General features: G+C 47.1%; 1 protein-coding gene across 1 annotated transcript; it reads right to left on the bottom strand.

The window, feature by feature from the left end:
* Nucleotides 1–8748: 8748 nt before the first annotated feature.
* Nucleotides 8749–16860, bottom strand: NHLH1 (nescient helix-loop-helix 1). Its single transcript, XM_060260323.1, has 2 exons — nt 16604–16860; nt 8749–9794 (listed from the first exon to the last, which is right to left on the bottom strand). Exon 2 carries the CDS (start codon nt 9414–9416, stop codon nt 9006–9008), a length of 411 nt encoding a protein of 136 aa, XP_060116306.1. The 5' UTR covers nt 9417–9794; nt 16604–16860; the 3' UTR covers nt 8749–9005.
* Nucleotides 16861–17546: the final 686 nt, after the last annotated feature.

The following is a 17546-nucleotide window of genomic DNA, read 5'->3' as shown; positions in this document are numbered from 1 at the left end:
TAGTATCTCACTTTTGTTGCCAAGCCTCCAGGGGTGGCTGGCGATCTCCTGGGATTACTGCTGATCTTCAGATAGCACATATTTGTTCCCCTGGAGAAATGACCACTTTGGAAAGTGGATTCAATAGCGCAGGAATGGCCAACGGTAGCTCTCCAGATATTTTTTTTGCCTACAACTCCCATCAGCCCCAGCCATTGGCCATGCTGGCCGGGGCTGATGGGAGTTGTAGGCAAAAAACATCTGGAGAGCTACCGTTGGCCACCCCTGCAATAGCATTATAACCAGTTGAAGTCCCTCCCCTCTCCAAACCCCACCCTCCTCAGGCTCCACCCCCCCTAAAAATATCTCGTTATTTCCCAACCCTGAGCTGGCAATGGAAGCATCTCACTGGAGACTCCTGCCCTTGAGGATTTCAAGCAAAGAATTTTTATTTTTTTATTTTTTTATTTATTTGAGATTTATATCCCGCCCTTCCCACCAGGTGGCTCAGGGCGGCTTACAACATATAAAAACTAACATAAAATATAAAATTATGCATAAAAATTAACATTCCAAATTTACATAATTAAAATCTAGACATTCACATAATTATGTACTTAAAACATTCAAGAGCCAGTTTGGTGTAGTGGTTAAGTGTGCGGACTCTTATCTGGGAGAACCGGGTTTGATTCCCCACTCCTCCACTTGCACCTGCTGGCATGGCCTTGGGTCAGCCATAGCTCTGGCAGAGGTTGTCCTTGAAAGGGCAGCTGCTGTGAGAGCCCTCTCCAGCCCCACCCACCTCACAGGGTGTTTGTTGTGGGGGAGGAAGGTAAAGGAGATTGTGAGCCGCTCTGAGACTCTTCGGAGTGGAGGGCGGGATATAAATCCAATATCATCATCATCATCAAGACATACGGCGGTCTTACAGCTACACTCAGTTTCAAATTCCCATGTTTCAGCGTTTCAGTATTTCAGTGCTGGTTAGTTCTAGTTGGTTGTAAGCCAGCCGGAAGAGGACTGTCTTACAGGCCCTGAGGAATTGAACAAGGTCCCGCAGGGCCCTTACCTCTTCCGGCAGCTGGTTCCACCAGGAGGGTGCCATTACTGAGAAGGCCCTATCTCTTGTAGTTTTCAAACGGGCTTCCTTTGGCCCGGGGACAATCAGGAGATTTTGAGTTCCCGATCTCAGTACTCTCCGGGGAACGTGTGGGGAGAGACGGTCCTTCGAGTAGGCAGGTCCTAGGCCATATAGGGCTTTAAAGGTAATAACCAGCACCTTGTACTGAACTCGGTAAAGTATTGGCAGCCAGTGCAGAGCCCGGAGTCCCGGCTGAATGTGCTCCCGTCTTGGGAGCCCCAATAACAACCGGGCAGCGGCGTTCTGCACCAACTGCAATTTCCAGGTTCGGCACAGGGGCAGCCCCATGTAGAGGGCATTGCAGTAGTCGAGCCTCGAGGTGACCGTTGCATGGATCACCATTGCTAGGTCGTCACGCTCCAGGAAGGGGGCCAACTGCCTTGCCCGCCTAAGATGGAAGAATGCGGACTTGGCAATGGCTGCTATCTGGGCCTCCATGGTTAATGAAGGTTCCAGTAGCACCCCCAGGCTCTTGACCTTCTGCGTCGCGATTAGCGGCGCACCGTCAAAAAACCGGTAGGGGGATTTCCCTTCCCGGACCCCGGCGGCCGAAGCAAAGGACCTCTGTCTTTGCCGGATTTAGCCTCAGCCCGCTCAGCCTGAGCCACTCAGCCACAGCCTGTAACGCCCGGTCCAGATTTTGTGGGGCGCAGACCGGCCGGTCATCCATGAGCAGATAGAGCTGGGTGTCATCAGTGTACTGGTGACAACCCAGCCAGTACCTTCGGGCAATCTGGGCGAGGGGACGCATATAGATGTTAAATAGCATCGGGGAAAGAACCGCACCCTGAGGCACTCCGCAATCAAGCGTGTGCCGCCGGGACAGTTCATCCCCAATAGCGACCCTCTGTCCCCGACCTTCAAGGAAAGAGGAAAGCCACTGTAAGGCCAACCCCTGAATCCCTGCATCGGCGAGGCGGCAGGCCAGCAACCGATGTCGACCGTATCGAACGCTGCCGATAGGTCCAACAGCATGGTTTTCCCCAGAACCTCAGCTCCTTTAGCTAGAGCAGGGGTAGGGAACAGTAGTTCTCCAGATGTTTTTTGCCTACAACTCCCATCAGCCCCAGCTAGCAAGGCCAATGGCTGGGGCTGATGGGAGTTGTAGGCAAAAAACATCTGGAGAGCCACTGTTCCCTACCCCTGAGCTAGAAGTACCAGGGACTGAACATAAAGCATGTACTGATTTACAAGGATTCAGGCACAAATTAAGCCCTGGGATCCTACCTTTCTCCTCACCAAACCACGAGTCAATAATCTCCATCTATGTCCTCGAATAGACTGGTTGAACAACTCATCTCCAGTGTTCCCTCTAAGCTGAGTTAGCGTGAGCTAGCTCACAGATTTTTAGCCTCCAACTCACACATTTTTGCCTTAGCTCAGGAAAAATTGCCTCAGAGCACAATAATTTATGCAGTAGCTCACAATTTTAATGACAGTAGCTCAGAAAGTAGAATTTTTGCTAACAAGACTCTGCAGCTTAGAGGGAACATTGTGCCAGAGCACAGTAATTTATGCAGTAGTTCACAACTTTAATACCAGTAGCTCACAAAGTAGAATTTTTGCTCACAAGACTCTGCAGTTTAGAGGGAACAGTGCTCATTTCCCTGTTTTTTTGACCCTTAGAAAGGTTATCCCAGATCAGGTTCACTGTCCCTTTCCCAGTTAAGACCCAGCTGTCTTTATCCTCCCCGCTGCTCTTTTCTTTGCTTAGCCCTTTCCCCTGCAAATGTGTCTCCCGTGGGCTGAGATTCAGCCGAGTCCAATTGATGATCTGAAGAAATTTGGAGCCGCACTGTGAACACCTGCAGCCATCCTCGTGGCCCGTCCTTGGGGGAAAGTCCTGTGTTTGATGGGGAAAGAAAAGCAGAGAACTATCGCCAGCCCCTTTGTTTGCTTCATCTGGAAGACATCAGGATGGGATGGGGGAGGAAGGAGGAGGAAAGGGGAATTTCTGACTGGGCTTAAAACCATAACAGGCAAAGAGAGATATTAATGAGGACTGCAAACTTTACCACTTGGTTTAAAATTTAAACAGCGACACGAGCAAACCTTATGGCATGGTTCCTTCTTCTGCCGGTCCTAAAGCTTGGATAGCCAGAATCAGTTTACAGCAGGAAACAGCTATATGGTTGTTCTGAGCGATTGATTCTGGAGCTCAGGAACACCTGAACATAACCGATCTTGAAGTCAAACCATTAGTCCCTCTATCCCAGATAAATTCTGACCGGTAGTGGCATCCCAAAGTCTTAAGCTAAACTGAGTCTCAAGTCACAAAGCTGCCTTAAGTTATGAGCCATTTTCAGACATTCAGTTTTGGCATACCAGCTGTGCGTAACAGGAATTATGTGCCACCCACGTTCCTCCTGATGCGCACAATCACCATTTCTGCAAATAGGGTAATGCATATATTTATCCATGTGAATACAGTTTTTCGGTGTGTGAACATAAAACCTCAAACTCTAATGTTTCATTCATGCATACGAATCTGGAAAATATAAATGCATTGGCCTATTTGCACCAAAATGACAACCATGCATATTCGGGGGACAGTGGATAATGTATGCCCCTGTTTGCATGATTCATGCCCCAAAATTATATATCTGAGTATTAGTGTAGCCTACTGACTTAGAACTGAGATTGGAAATGCTGGGGACAGCATCTTCTGCAGCATGCAATAGAGCTTTGAGAAGCCCTCGTTCACTGTGTTTATGAAAGAGGGTCTCAGCCACCAGGAAAACCAGTTTCAATCTGCTGAGAGAAGCAATGCTTTGCTAAGCCTTTATGCCAACGAAAGAGAATTGCTGGGAATTTAATGGGATGACGTGGTGGTGACACTCAAGCTCAGACCTGTGAATGGTCTTGTCGTGTTCCATTCCGTGCCTTGGGCGGTAGGACAGGCTGAGTCAGACTTGGCACCTGAAAAAGGTCTGCCTTGTGCTTCAGGGTCTGGGAGCTTCTGAGTCATCAATCAATCAGGCCTTACCCTGCCAGCCTCCAGGTGGGCCCCGGGGACCCCCTGGAATCACAGCTCAGCTCCAGACTACAGTTATCACATCACCCAGAGAAAACGGATGCTTTGGAGGGTGGACACTATGGCATTATACCCCACTGAGGTCCCTGTCCCACCCCAGGCTCCAAGCCCAAATCTTCAGGAGTTAGCACACCTGGATCTGGCAACCCTACCTCCCATCTCTGGCAGGGCCTGATGACCCTATCTCTCCCCAGCAGGGGAAGGTGGGTGACTTTGGTTGTGATTTGTTAACAGGACAGAATAGGGTTGCCAGCCTCCAGGTGATAGCTAGAGATCTCTTGGGGTTACAATTGATCTCCAGATGACAGAGATCAGTTGCCCTGGAGAAAACGGCTGCTTTGGAAGATGGACTCTATACGGCATCATGCCCCAGTGAAGTATCTCCCCTCAAGCTCCACCCTCCTCAGCTCCCCCCCTCCCCCCCATCTCCCTACCCCCTCCTCCAGTTTGGTCAACCGGGTTTGATTCCCTACTACTCCACTACATGAGCCAGCTGAATAACCTTGGCCTGTCACAGTTCTTCTGTCAGAGTTCTCTCAGCCCCACCTACCTCACAGGGTGTCTGTTGTGGGGAGAGGAAGGGAAAAGATTATGAGCCACTCTGAGTGAAGGGTGGGGTATAAATCCAGCCTCTTCTTCTCCAAGCTCTATATCAGAGGCGAGGCCCCTGCTCAGGTTGCCAATCTCATCGGGCCTAGAGCTCTCCCGGAATTACAGTATCTCTAGACAATTACTGGGGTCACCTCTCCTGGAGAAAATGGCTGCTCTGGTGGAATTGCATTATCCCACTGAGGGTTCTCCTTTCCCTAAACCTCACCTTCCAAGGCTCCAGCCTCAAATCTCTGGGAATTTCCCAACCTGCAATTGATAACCCCTGGCCCTCAGTGGGTCCAGCCTGGTTCATACACTTGAACCAGCCTAACAGCAGGACCCAGGATTCCCATGATGCATCTGGGCAGTAGCCCAAAGACTTTGGGCCTTACCACTTCTCCTATGGGGGCCTGGCAAGAAGCCTCTTCCAGAAAGAATACTTCTGCCCTCCCACCCCACTGTGACCATTTCATGCTTTGGAGCGTAAGATTTGATTACCCTGATCCTAACCAGCAGCACCCATGACCATCAATTACCATTCGTGAAATTACCCAGCTGCTGCTCTCAGAGCCATGCAAGAAATTATTTTTTTTTTAAAAAAAAGGGGGAGAAGCCAAAAGAAAAATGGACACAACACTCTTCTTATTCCCCATCAAATTGTCCTCATTCATGGGGGAAGGAATTTAATTTTTGTTCCCTTTTGCATACAAAAAAAATCATAAATAATCATAATAATCATTATAAACTCTTGTTTGTTCTAAACCAGATAATGGACGGACACACACGCACGCACAGAGAGATATACACACACATATAAGGACGCACCATAAACAGAGGCTTTTTCATTTTCCTTCCAAGATCTTTTTCCCCTAAAAAAAAGTGCATGAACACTGCAAATAAATAACATTTTTTCCAAAATAAATAAATAAATACATAAATAAATAAATACAGTTTTGTGGCACAGAGACATTTAAGAGGTCAAAGAGGGAAAGGGTTTCATCCTCACCCTCGTTCCCCTGGCTCTTCCGTATCGCCTTCTGAACCAAGAGTTGATTCACTTGCCCCAAAAAGCAGGGGAAACAGCTGTATCGAGGGACCCTTGCTACTGGAGGGTGTGCAAAGGATGTGGGTTCACAGCCAAATGAAGCTTCCATGTGCAGAGACAACATACTTATTATAATCAGTGTCAGGTGTTGGAAACACACAATGGGGCAGGCATCTGATGGCTTCTAGCCTCACATACAAGCTTCCTTCAGACCTCAAGCTGAAGAATATCGGGAACTGGATGCTAGAACAGAAAATCATGCGTCTAATCCAGCAAGGCAATGCTTAGTTTTGCAGGATCCCTAACAATCATGGTTAGTTAGACTGGTTCAATGACACCTCCATGTTCAGAGAGAGTCTACCATTGCATTGCAGATGTCAGCAGCTGCCTTTATGCGAGGTTTGCAGTACTGATTGGAAACATCTGGCCAGCCTCTTTCAGAAACCAAATGCAGAGGCCAGGGCTAGGAAGACTTTTGTTCTTACCAGCGAGACATGCTTAGGGTTTGTGTGGATGGACAGGGCTATCAACCGCCATGATGGCAAAATGAAACTTCCATGACCAGAGGCAGTCTACCTCTGAATGCGTCACACTGGGGACAGATCACAGCAAAGAAGTTGTTGCTTTGAAAACAACAGGTTGCCTGGTGCCAAGTCAAAGCATTGCTCCCTCTAATATATGACAACCAGAAAGTAGTTTCCAAGGATCTTGGGCAGAGAAAGATCTTTTTCAGCATCTTGTACCTGAGATCTTTCAGCTGAAAATTGCAGGGATTGAACTAGGACATACAAAGTGAACTAGCATTGAGTCAAATCTTCTCCTATCTAATTTTGAACCCCTCTGTGGAACTTAGCAAATCTTTAGTGCATAAGACACAGCCTTTTAAAATCAAAATTCCTCCTCTGTGGCTGCTTTCACACATACTGGATAATGTACTCTCAGGCTGGGATCACACCCACTAAATAATGCACTTTCAATCCACTTTCCAACTGGATTTTGTCAGTTCACACAGGAAAACCCAGTTGGAAAGTGCACTAAAAGTGGATTGAAAATGCATTATTTGATGTGTCCGATTGCAGCCATAATGTACTTTAGCAACAATCTTCCTGTTTCATACAGGAAAATCCAGTTGCAAATACATTGAGTGCATTATCCAACAATGTGTCAAAGGACCCACTATCTTCATGCACTGGTTCTGAACACAAGTAAAGCTGTCTCCTTGCCGGTGTTTGTCGTTTTCCAATAAGCTTGTTTCCAGATAGTTTCAGAGGGCAGTCATGATGGTTTGCTGTAGAAAAGCTGGACTGGGATCCACTAGCACCAGAAAGACCAACAAGATTATGGGGGTATGAGCTTTCAAGAGCTGAACGCTTGCACTCCCAAAACTCTATGGTGTTTGTCTCTATGGTGCTAGTGAACTTGAATCTACCTAGTCTCCAGAGGACGCTGAACTAGAAGGACCTTGAACGTCATCCAACAAGGAAGTTTTGATTTAACTCTCACTGGTTCCTCACTCAGATTTCTGCGATCAGATGGAGAAATGTGGCAGGATAACGTGGAACTGATTGAACAGGAGCGCCATATACAGTATGACAAGCATAGGAAATGTAGGTCTACATCCAAACAAGATTGAGTCTGAGCATTTCAGTGAACGTGATGGTGTGTTTTGGCATACATGGTGCTGTCACTCATTTGTATGAGAACATGCCCAAAAAGCTTCCTTTACACTTTAATCAAGGGCACCACGCATATGAAAAAGTGCAGCCTCTTGCACAGATGAAATTGTTGCAACTCAAAAGATGTGGTGGGAGGAGCAGAGAGCCATCATTGTGGGGTGGCCACTGTAGGAACAAGTGTGCTAGAGTGGTTGGAATGTTGGACTAGGCTCTGGGAGACCTAGATTCAAATCTCCTCACTGCTGACTGGGTGATATTGGGCCAATAACACACCCATAGCTCTGACATAACTTACAGGGTTGCTGTGAAGATAAAAGAGGGAAAGGAAAATTATGGACTCTGAGCTCCTTGGAGGAAAGGTGGTATAAAAACAGGCTAGATACACTAACTGTTCTGCTGCTCCTTTGAGTCTGGTAAACACATGAAGCTACCTTGTGTTGAATCAGAGCCGTGGTCCATCAAAATCAGCAGCATTATCTACTCAGACCAATGACTGCTCTCCAAGATTTCAGGCAGCAGTCCTTCACATCACTTATTACCTGATCCTTCTAATGGGAGGTTTTTAAACAGAGGCTAGATGGCCATCTGACAGCAATGAAGGTCCTGTGAATTTAGGGGGAGGTATTTGTGAGTTTCCTGCCTTGTGCAGGGGGTTGGACTGGATGACCCTAGAGGTCCCTCCCAATTCTATGAGATGCTGGAGACTGAACTAGGACCTTCTGCATGCCAAGCCGATGCTCTGCCACTGAGCCGCAGCCCCTGGTAGTGTCTGTGTGATCCTAATAATACACCTTACAGCCACTGTATTTATGACGATCAAGACAAAATTTAAGCAAATCAAAAAAAAGCCAGGTGATTTGGTGGAAAAACATAATTGTCTTAGCATCAACTGACTGGCCAGGACCACAGCAGCAGAGCATTCTTGGCGACCAAGGAAAAGAGAGAGATGGTTGTTCCTTCTCTGCAGGAGTTTGTGTCCCTGTCTTTGGAGACGTCTGCAACTCAGGCATAATAGCAGTCACTTGGTGCCTTTGAGGATCCAGTGGGAGATTCCAAATGCAAACACAAAACTGAACCTAGGGGTGGCATAGGGCTGCCAACTTTCAGGTGGGGCCTAGAGATCTCCAGGACTTTCAACTGATTTTCAGGCTACAGAGATCAGTTCCCCTGGAGAAAATGGCTGCTCTAGAGGGTGGACTCTATGGCATTATACCCTGCTGAGGTCACTTCCATCCCTAAACCCTCCCCTCCCCAGGCTCTACCCCCAAATCTCTAGGAATTTCCTAACCCAGAGCTGGTAACCCTAGTGTGGTGGCAGAACTTCCACCGCATAGGACATGAAGCAGGAGGGTGGCTATGGACAGCTCAGATACCTATCACATATTCCACTTAGGATATGAACTCGGATATGGCCACAGTGTGGTTCAAGTAGCAGATCTAGCTTGAAGTAGGACAGAGGTGGGCTCAGTGCTATCAATTCCAGAAGGAGCAGTGGGTCGGTGGTTTTCAACCCCGGAAGACAGCTACAGCCCCAGCCATTCACACATCCAGCACATGGTTGAGGTACGAGATGTAGCAGATTGCTAGCCGTAGGATCTCAATTTTGGAGAGCTTCTTATCTGGGGGAAGCGTAGGCAGGAGTTTGCGAAGTTCAGCAAAGGCCATGTTGAAGGCCTCTACCCGGATCCGCTCCCTCGTGGCATGGGCCGTCCGGTACTTGGCTGTGGCACGTCGACGACGACGACGCTCCTCTCGGCTCAGGTGCTGAAGGTCTTTTTTCATGGTATCGCCAGACTCAACTACCCTGGACTGGCTGCAAAGGCCAAGGGAGCCGGCCTCTTCCACCCCAACCCCACGGCCCCCTCCACCTCCACAGTCACTGAAGACCGATTCTGTTTCTGAATGGGTCGGCTGTAGGTCAATCTCTGTCTGGTCTGAATTCAACATCATGACTTGTGGTGAGGGATGGAGGATGAAATGGGGGTGGAAGGAAGGTAAGATGGATGGAGGAGACAAAACTTAGGCCTATGTAGAAAGAAAAAGATTGGCCAGAAGACAGATATGGAAGAGGGAGGGCAGTGTGGAAATGAGGTTGGAGGAATGCGGATGTCCAGAAAATGCAACCAACAGACAAGTAGGGCTATGGTATGATTCCACATCAAAGTTCCATTATTTGATAAGTCTTCTCAGGCAATTTCTCCAGCTTCAGTCACCTGATGAAGAAATAAAAAGCACCAATCTTTTTTGATCCTCTGAATAGGATGTTGAGGTTGGGGTGTATTTTACTCTGTTTCAGCCATCCATCACCAGGAATTTCTTCTGTATATCCTATCAAAATAGAGAAAGAGGGAGAGAGAAAACATATAGCTCTGATTTGTTGAGGTGGTGGGAATATCTCAGTTAATAAACACAGAAATAGTCCTTAGCATTAATAGAAAGGGCTTACAGCCAGTTACCATTTTTCAGCCTAACCATGACTTACAGGATTGTTGCTGGGATAAAACAGTCAGGGGGCAAACCGTGTGTATCACCCTAAGCTACTCAGAGGATGGGAGGAGGGATAAAACAATATAAAAGAAACACCATAAAAAGCAAACAAAAGACTTAAATAAGACAAAAGAGGCAAAAAAAATAATAGGGCAGAAAAGAAATAAACTGAACTGAAAAAGATTCAAAAGTGAGATGAGGAAAGAAAAACATGAGGGGGGGGGGGGGGAAGCGAAGAAATAAACAAAGCCTCTTGCCCTGGTCTGTGACTGAGGGAAGGCCAAATCCTTCACCCAGGAACAAGAGGGGAACAAAAGGGCCCAGACTTTGGAAGCTCCTTGTCCAGACTCTCCAGAGAGATGACAGGTGGGGAATGAGTGAGGGGAGGGAGGCAGAAGGGAGAAAACAAGGGGTCTGTCTGTGTATTAAATGAGGCCTTCTGTTACTAGTTCTGGTACCCTGGACATATGGAATGCAGCTGAACTTGGCATAGTGAAGTGGGAAAGAAGGAGGAGGCAGCTCTTCATCCCCTCGTCCTCAATCCTTAATTTATAGAATGGGAGCTGGCAGGCAGTCATGCCCACCTGATGTCACACCCTTTGTCCTGGAGGGCAAAGGTGCTCTGCACATGTTCAAAGGTACGTGAGTCGGATAAGGATGTAAGCCTCTAGGTGGGGCCTGGGGATCTCCTAGAATGACAACACAGAGTACTTCCCCTGGAGAAAATGGCTGCTTTGGAAGGTGGACTCTGTGGCATTGTACCTCACTGAGGTCCCTGTCTTCCCCAGCTTCCCCCCCTCCAAATCTCCAGGACTTTCCCAACCTGCAAACCTACCCCTCCACCCTCTACCAATTGCCAAACCTAGAACCAAGGAAGAGCTTGAAAAATATTGAGCCCCATTCTGTCCTAGAAGCTGAGACTTCCCTCCCCCCAAAAGGAGCTGCCATAGCCATTTTGAAGCTTACAAATATCAGGGGATTCATTTCTGCAGAGCATTTGCCCTCAGCCTGCTTTGCTAGTGATATCAAGTTTCTCCATTATCCAAACTTGAGATGGATCTCAGACATCCCCAGGGTTTTTTCACTAGAAAAAGTCCAGCAGGGAGTTATTTGCATATTAGACCACACCCCTGATGCCACCATTGTTTCACACAGGGCTTTTGTTGTAGAAAAAGCCCAGCAGGAACTCATTTGCATATTAGGCCAAACCGCCTGATGCCAAGCCAGCCGGAGCTGTGTTCCTATGCGTTCCTGCTCAAAAAAAGCCCTGGACACCTCACTGTAGCCATGAGCCACTGTTTGAATCCATCTCCTCCAACAAGTGCAAACAGAAATGTTTGTTATGGCTACCCCACCCCTAATCTCACATCAAAACATGGAGAACCCCATTTTTCCACATCCTGAAGGTTCTATTCCAGTGCTCAAATTATAGGGGAGGGAGAAGGAACCTAGCTTCCCCTATCTTCTTGAGGTCTTCTGGTTGCAGCAGCTTCTCCAGTTTAAGCCAAGAGAATGATTTCGATAAATGTGGTCTAGAAAAACTAAATTGTCCTACAAGCTGTTATCAATGATTAAGAAATACATTGACAGTTGACATGGGATGCAAAATGACAGTCTGTTCATTGACAAGCATTGCCATGGAGTAGGGTTGTCTAGGTTTGGAAATACCTGGAGATTTGAGGGTGGAGCCTAGGGGAGTTGGGTTTAGGGAGGGGTGGGACATCGTTAGGGTATAATGCCATGCAGTCTACCTTACAAAGCAGCCATTTTCTCCAAGAGAAGTGAAATCAATCTTTAAAATAAATAAATAAGAAATGTATGTAGTCTGGAGATGAAAAAGAGTTGGCTTCATATCCCACCCTTCACGACCTAAAGGAGTCTCAGAGCAGCTTACAATCTCCTTCCCTTCTGTTTCCCACAATAGGCATCCTGTGAGGTAGGTGGGGCTGAGAGAGCTCTGAGAGAACTGTGACTGACCCAAGGTCACCCAGCAGGCTGCATCTGGAGGAGGATTGGGAAATCAAACTTGGTTCTCCAGATTGATATCCTCTGCTCTTAACCACTACACCAAACTGGCTCTCAACAACTGATCAACTGTAATTTCAGGAAATATCCAGCCCCCACCTGGGAGTTGGCAACCCTAAAGTAGACATGTGCTGTGTGCTAGAGACAAGAAGCATCAATGACCACTCAGAGATTTAACTTGTACAGGAGGGTATTGAATTCTGAAGACAATCCTAGCTAGCAGCTCTCACGAAGATAATTCTTTAAAAAGACATTTCAAAGTGGAAAAATAGGGAGGGAAAAATAAGGACTGTCCCTTGTAAATAAGGACAATTGAAGAGTAGATAACATCATGTTTTGCTTTCCTCAGGTTCCTCCAATTGACTCTCTGGTGGATAAGCTCATAATAGCTTATTTGTGCAGAACCATGCCCAGAAATAGGGGCTGTTTTTGGTGGCTGGAGTTGTTTACCTGAGACAGGTGTGTGAATGTGCACAACAATGGGACAGAGCTGAGAGGGAGTGTGGGGGTGTGTGGCAATGCTTAATTTTTAATGAGTGGTACCAGGGTTCAAAACTACCTGGAAGTTACACCTGCAGACTTGAATGTTTTGCTTCTGTAACCCAGGTATGTGGGAACCATTTGTGGTTCCTGAATTGCGCTCTCTGTTCCTTTTTCTTCCTGGCACTATGCACCACTGGGACTGAGATTGCTAGGCCAAATCTGAGCCATAGTGAGCCCCTTAAAATCATAACACATGGAAATGTAACACAAGAGCAATTTATGTTATAGATGGAAAGATGTCGTGGTATTTAAGGAACAAATGCTTCCAGCTGGAACAGCCCACTAGTCCTCAGTGCTTTTTTCTCCAATCCACAGCTCACTCCTTGCTTACTAGTCCTTAATATGTTGGGGCTGGCTGTATGAGAAAGGAAGTAAAACCTCTGAGAATATGCAGAGGACATATTTTATTACAGTGTCCTTCGATCTATGAAACAAACTTCTGGCATTATGATGGAGCCCTGACAAGATATACAAGCGATTACAAGGTTTAAAATCCCAAAGATGGGGTTGGTAGGAGGCCTGCATTGCCTTTTTCAGAGTCTGCTCATAAAGTTTAAAATACAAGATCTGTGGATATGGATGATAGCAGAAGGCACAACATTTCTACCCCAAGAGACTATGATGAACTCCAGAGGCCATGTGACTTTTCAGATCTGTTGAGCCATTTGTGTCTTCCCTAATTTCTAAAATTTTACACATCAGGAAGGTTAGCCATTCGAAAAGCTTCAGGGCAGTTTAGCCCGCAATGACAAATGGATACAGGTACATGAACCCGCACATGATGCTGCCTTATACTGAATAACACCATTGGTCCGTCAAGATCAGTACTCTTTGTCCAGATTGGCAGCAGCTCTCCAGGGAAAGGTCTTGGTTCTTTTTAACTGGAGATGCCAGGGCTTGAATCTGGGACTTTCAGCATGCAAAGGAGCTCTCCCACTGAGCCACAGCCCAAGTAGTCTTGCAGCACTTGCATGATTAAGAGAGCCAGTTTAGTATAGTGGTTACATGTGCTGACTCTTATCTGGGAGAACCAGGTTTGATTCCCCACTCCTCAACATGCACCTGCTGAAGTGACCTTGAGTCAGTCACAAGTTCTCCCAGAGCTGTTCCTCTCAAGAGCAGTTTCTCTTAGAGCTCTCTCAGCTCCATCTACCTCACAGGGTGTCTGTTTCGGGGAAGGGAAAGGAGATTGTAAGCCGCTCTGAGACTCCTTCAGGATGTGAAGGGTGGGGTATGAATCCAATTTCTTATTCTTCTTTTTCTTCTAATTTATTGCACCCGAACTCTCCAGAGCCCACTTTTTCAACTACATGAAGTATTACCCTCCATTAGCAGAGATAGATATACTCACACATAAGTCCAAACAGAAGGAGGGTGGGGCAGCATGAGGCCAGAAGGCCCCGATCCAAAAGACTGGTGCGTTGGCATTACTATGCAGAGAGGTAATGAAAATAATTGGCAAAGCAATCCAAACTAGCTTCTGACAGAGGCAATGGCTTTCCTCAGTGAATTAGCCACTCCTAGTCCCTGTTGGGACCGAGAGCGATTGTCACACTGTGTGGTCCAGAGGTGTCGCCCTGTTAGTCTGCTGCAGCTGCTCAACAAAGAAGAGCTCTGTGGCATCTTAAAGGCTCACAAATTGATTGTAGAAAAGGCTTGGGGGGGGCAAAAATTCACTTTTGTAGGATACTCATAAAAGCTTATGTCACAACAGTAAGTTAGCCCTTAAGAGGCCAAGAGACACTCAAACAAAGCAAACATCTAAAATCAGACTCACATTAGTTCCAAAACTCAGTTACGTTTCTTACATAGATACAAATTTCAGAAATTCTGTGCTCATATATTTTACATGCTGGTGGGCCCATTTGGGTTAACCTCGAGCCGTTTGAGCATTAGCCTTACAGAGATTTTTGCGGAGACCTAGTGTCCCAAAGAAGATTGTTATGGGAGTTTACTTTTCAGTGTGGATTTTTAATAATCCCATGCCTGAAGAAAGAATCTTGAAACAGGCCGTGTAAACTAGCGGTCCTGTTACACTTCTATGGATTAAAAGAATACACACCTCTGTTTTGATACTACTGGATATCATCATGGAAGTTACCAGTGCAAGTGGTGTTTGCCAAGAACTTCGGAATTTATTTGATACCCAACTGGGGTTATATTGATATGAACTGTCCTTCCATTTATGACTTGTAATTAAATTTTGTTTGTTAGTTATCCATAATTTGGTCACAGTATCATTTTGATGTCATATAGGGCTGGGCAAAAACCAATATGCAATGGGTTCCCAAGCACACTTACTCAGAAGTAAGCGTGGTCTAGTAGGGCTTTTTTTTTTTGCCATTATCACAGCTGACTTGTGGTTTGACCCTGGCATTCCTTGGTGATCTCCCTTTTAAATACTCATCAGGGTCAACCCAGCTTAGCTTCCCAGATCTGGAGGAATTGGGCTAGTCTGGACTTATCCAGGTCAGGCCCAGTAGGGCAAGCCTAGAAATAATTCCAGAAGAGCAGCTGTGTTAGAAATTAAACAGAAGCCTTGTGTCACCTTAAATACTGACAAAAATTTATTTCAGCATCAGTTGTCAGCATAAGCGCTTAATCAGACACATCCCTGGGAACTCCATATCACCTATACACTCCCACACATGTGATAAAGTGAGATCTACCTCACAAAAGCTTATCCAGAAAACGCATTTTAAGGTGCTGCTGGACTCCTGTGTAATTTTTCTCCCTAGTAAATATCTTCAGGTATATCAGATGTTGCTTCTTTGCTTGGTGAAATCCCCCCAAATCAGCTAAAGATGTTGTCTTAACACCACTGTCTATATGGCACGTTTAGACAACAGATGCAGAGAGGTTCCCCCCCCCCCACAGTTATAGAACCCCACCCTCAGTGTGAATCCCGGCATCTTCCAGAGACATCCCAAGAGTTAGCTGTCCAAGCTGGTTTTAAGGACTACAGTGGACAGGTGGTTTTGTTTTTGTACACGGGTCTTTGTTCAATTAATTGTGTCCTCTGAATTGTCCACGAACGGGAGCCACTGGTCACACCCCTCACTTGTTTACTCCTCTCTTCTCCCGTACAGGAGAAAGTCCCATGTTCCAATTCATTGCTCAGTGGTACAGAGCATTCTTTGCGCACAGAAGTCCCAGGTTCAGTCACTGGCATTTCCATTTAAAAGGCTCTCAAGTCCTGGGAAAGACCCCTGTGCCAGAGAACCTGGAGAACACAGCCATTCTATAACTCAGCAAAATGGACCAGTGCTCTGCTTCTGTATCGAGGTTCTTGCAATACTCAAGGGTTGAAATTCCTTATGGATGTCAAATCACAGCACAATCCTCTCTTCCATGTTTCCAGCAAGCCTCAGCTTGCCCATAGTGTAGAGCAGCTGCCAACTTTTGATAATAGCCTGTTCTCCTGTGCTTTGGCTATAACTAGCAGCTCAGCCTACAGTCACAAGCAAGCAATCATCTTTGTTTTGATACTATTGATACCTCTTGTGATGTAAAAAGCTTTCCTGGCTGATTTCTGAAGACCAGGTTGCTGCCCACAGCACAAGAGCAGGCCAGACAGAGGTTTTCCCCCATCAGTTGGCAATCATGGATAGCTATTTCATATCAAATTGTATGAAGAGGGAATACATTCATGAACCAGTCCCTAAGCCTCCTTAGCATCATACCTTTTATTAGGACAAAAAAATGTCCCAAAATAATGAACAAGCTTCTAGACACCACTTCTTTAGGATGGTTGTTCATTAAAAAAGTGGTGGGGAATGAGTGTTTCAGGGCATGATGAAAAAGACTTTAAGTAGTTCGCGGCTTTGGTGTCCCCACCCCACCCCATACAAACCCAGCTACCTGCAATTCTTGTCCACTAGGAAACTACTTTTTCTCTCTCTCCCACTTCCTCTCCAGCACTTTCATTCGGCAGCTTCAAACATCCCTGAGGCACACAGGCACTGTGACAGCATCATTGAACAAGATACCAAAGGACAAGAATGCAAACAGGCCTTTCCAAAATAAAGACCCTATATCCCCCCCGCCCCCCCCCCCAAAATAAGTAAAATAAAGCTACCTACCCACAAACCTTACCCCTGAGCAAGCACGCTCCTTTGCTTCTCCAGTGTCTTCTCGGGACACTTCTCCCTCTCTTCAGAAGTAAACACAGCAGAAATCCACGAGAAACAGATTGCTCCATTCAGTCGAGTGCCCGCCGGCGAGAAAGTTTGCGCTTCCGGAGTCCGCGTCCATCTGGTGGGCTCCCAAGGACCCAGCCGCCACATGGGCAGCCCCTGATGCGCCACACGCGCAAAGGTCCCCTCGCCGTGACATCAGGGGTACACCTGGAAGCGCCTGTCCCGGCCCCTCTATATATAGCCGCCCGGGCAACATGCTGTGTCCAGCCACGGGCTTCCCATTGGCCACTCCGGAGCCCCCCCTTATCAATATTAAACGCCCAGAGTAAGGATGTCATTGGCTGGGAAGGAGATGAGAACCCATGAGACAGCCGGGGAGGGGGGACTGAAGGGGGGAGAGGGAAGGAGACTGGGGGAGGGGTGGGGAAATGGGGTGTGGGCCCTGGGGGGAGTTGGAGACATCTGTTCAGCATACATATTTCATAAAGAAGAAATCGAGAGAAGGGGGGAGAAGCAAACAGACATCTAGGCAGAAGAGGAATCGTTAAAGCTGATTGAAGAGAGGTTACCCCCCCCCCCCCCCCCACAGCAGTCTATAGTAGCCGCCCAGCCCAGGCTGCCGCTATGATAAATTCTGACGCGGTGCTACCGTCTGCCGCCTGCATGGGTGCCCACGCCGCGCATGTTTAGTTTAGTGGGACTTGTGGAGCGTTGGGCGGGGGGGGGGGGGGGAGTTCAGGGAATGGCACAAGCGGCACAAGGGGGAGCCCGGGAAAAAGAAGCTCCCCCCCCCCCCTCAATCCGGACTTTGCCAAGCGTTCACACTCCGCGTTTCGGAGGCGCTGTTCTATGCGCTTCCCTTCCACAGTTCCACTGCCTTGCGACG

Source organism: Heteronotia binoei, chromosome 1, assembly GCF_032191835.1.
Source record: "Heteronotia binoei isolate CCM8104 ecotype False Entrance Well chromosome 1, APGP_CSIRO_Hbin_v1, whole genome shotgun sequence".
Taxonomy (NCBI): Eukaryota; Metazoa; Chordata; class Lepidosauria; order Squamata; family Gekkonidae; genus Heteronotia; species Heteronotia binoei.
The sequence above is the reverse complement of the archived record's forward strand: the minus strand, read 5'-3'. Positions and strand labels throughout refer to the sequence as shown.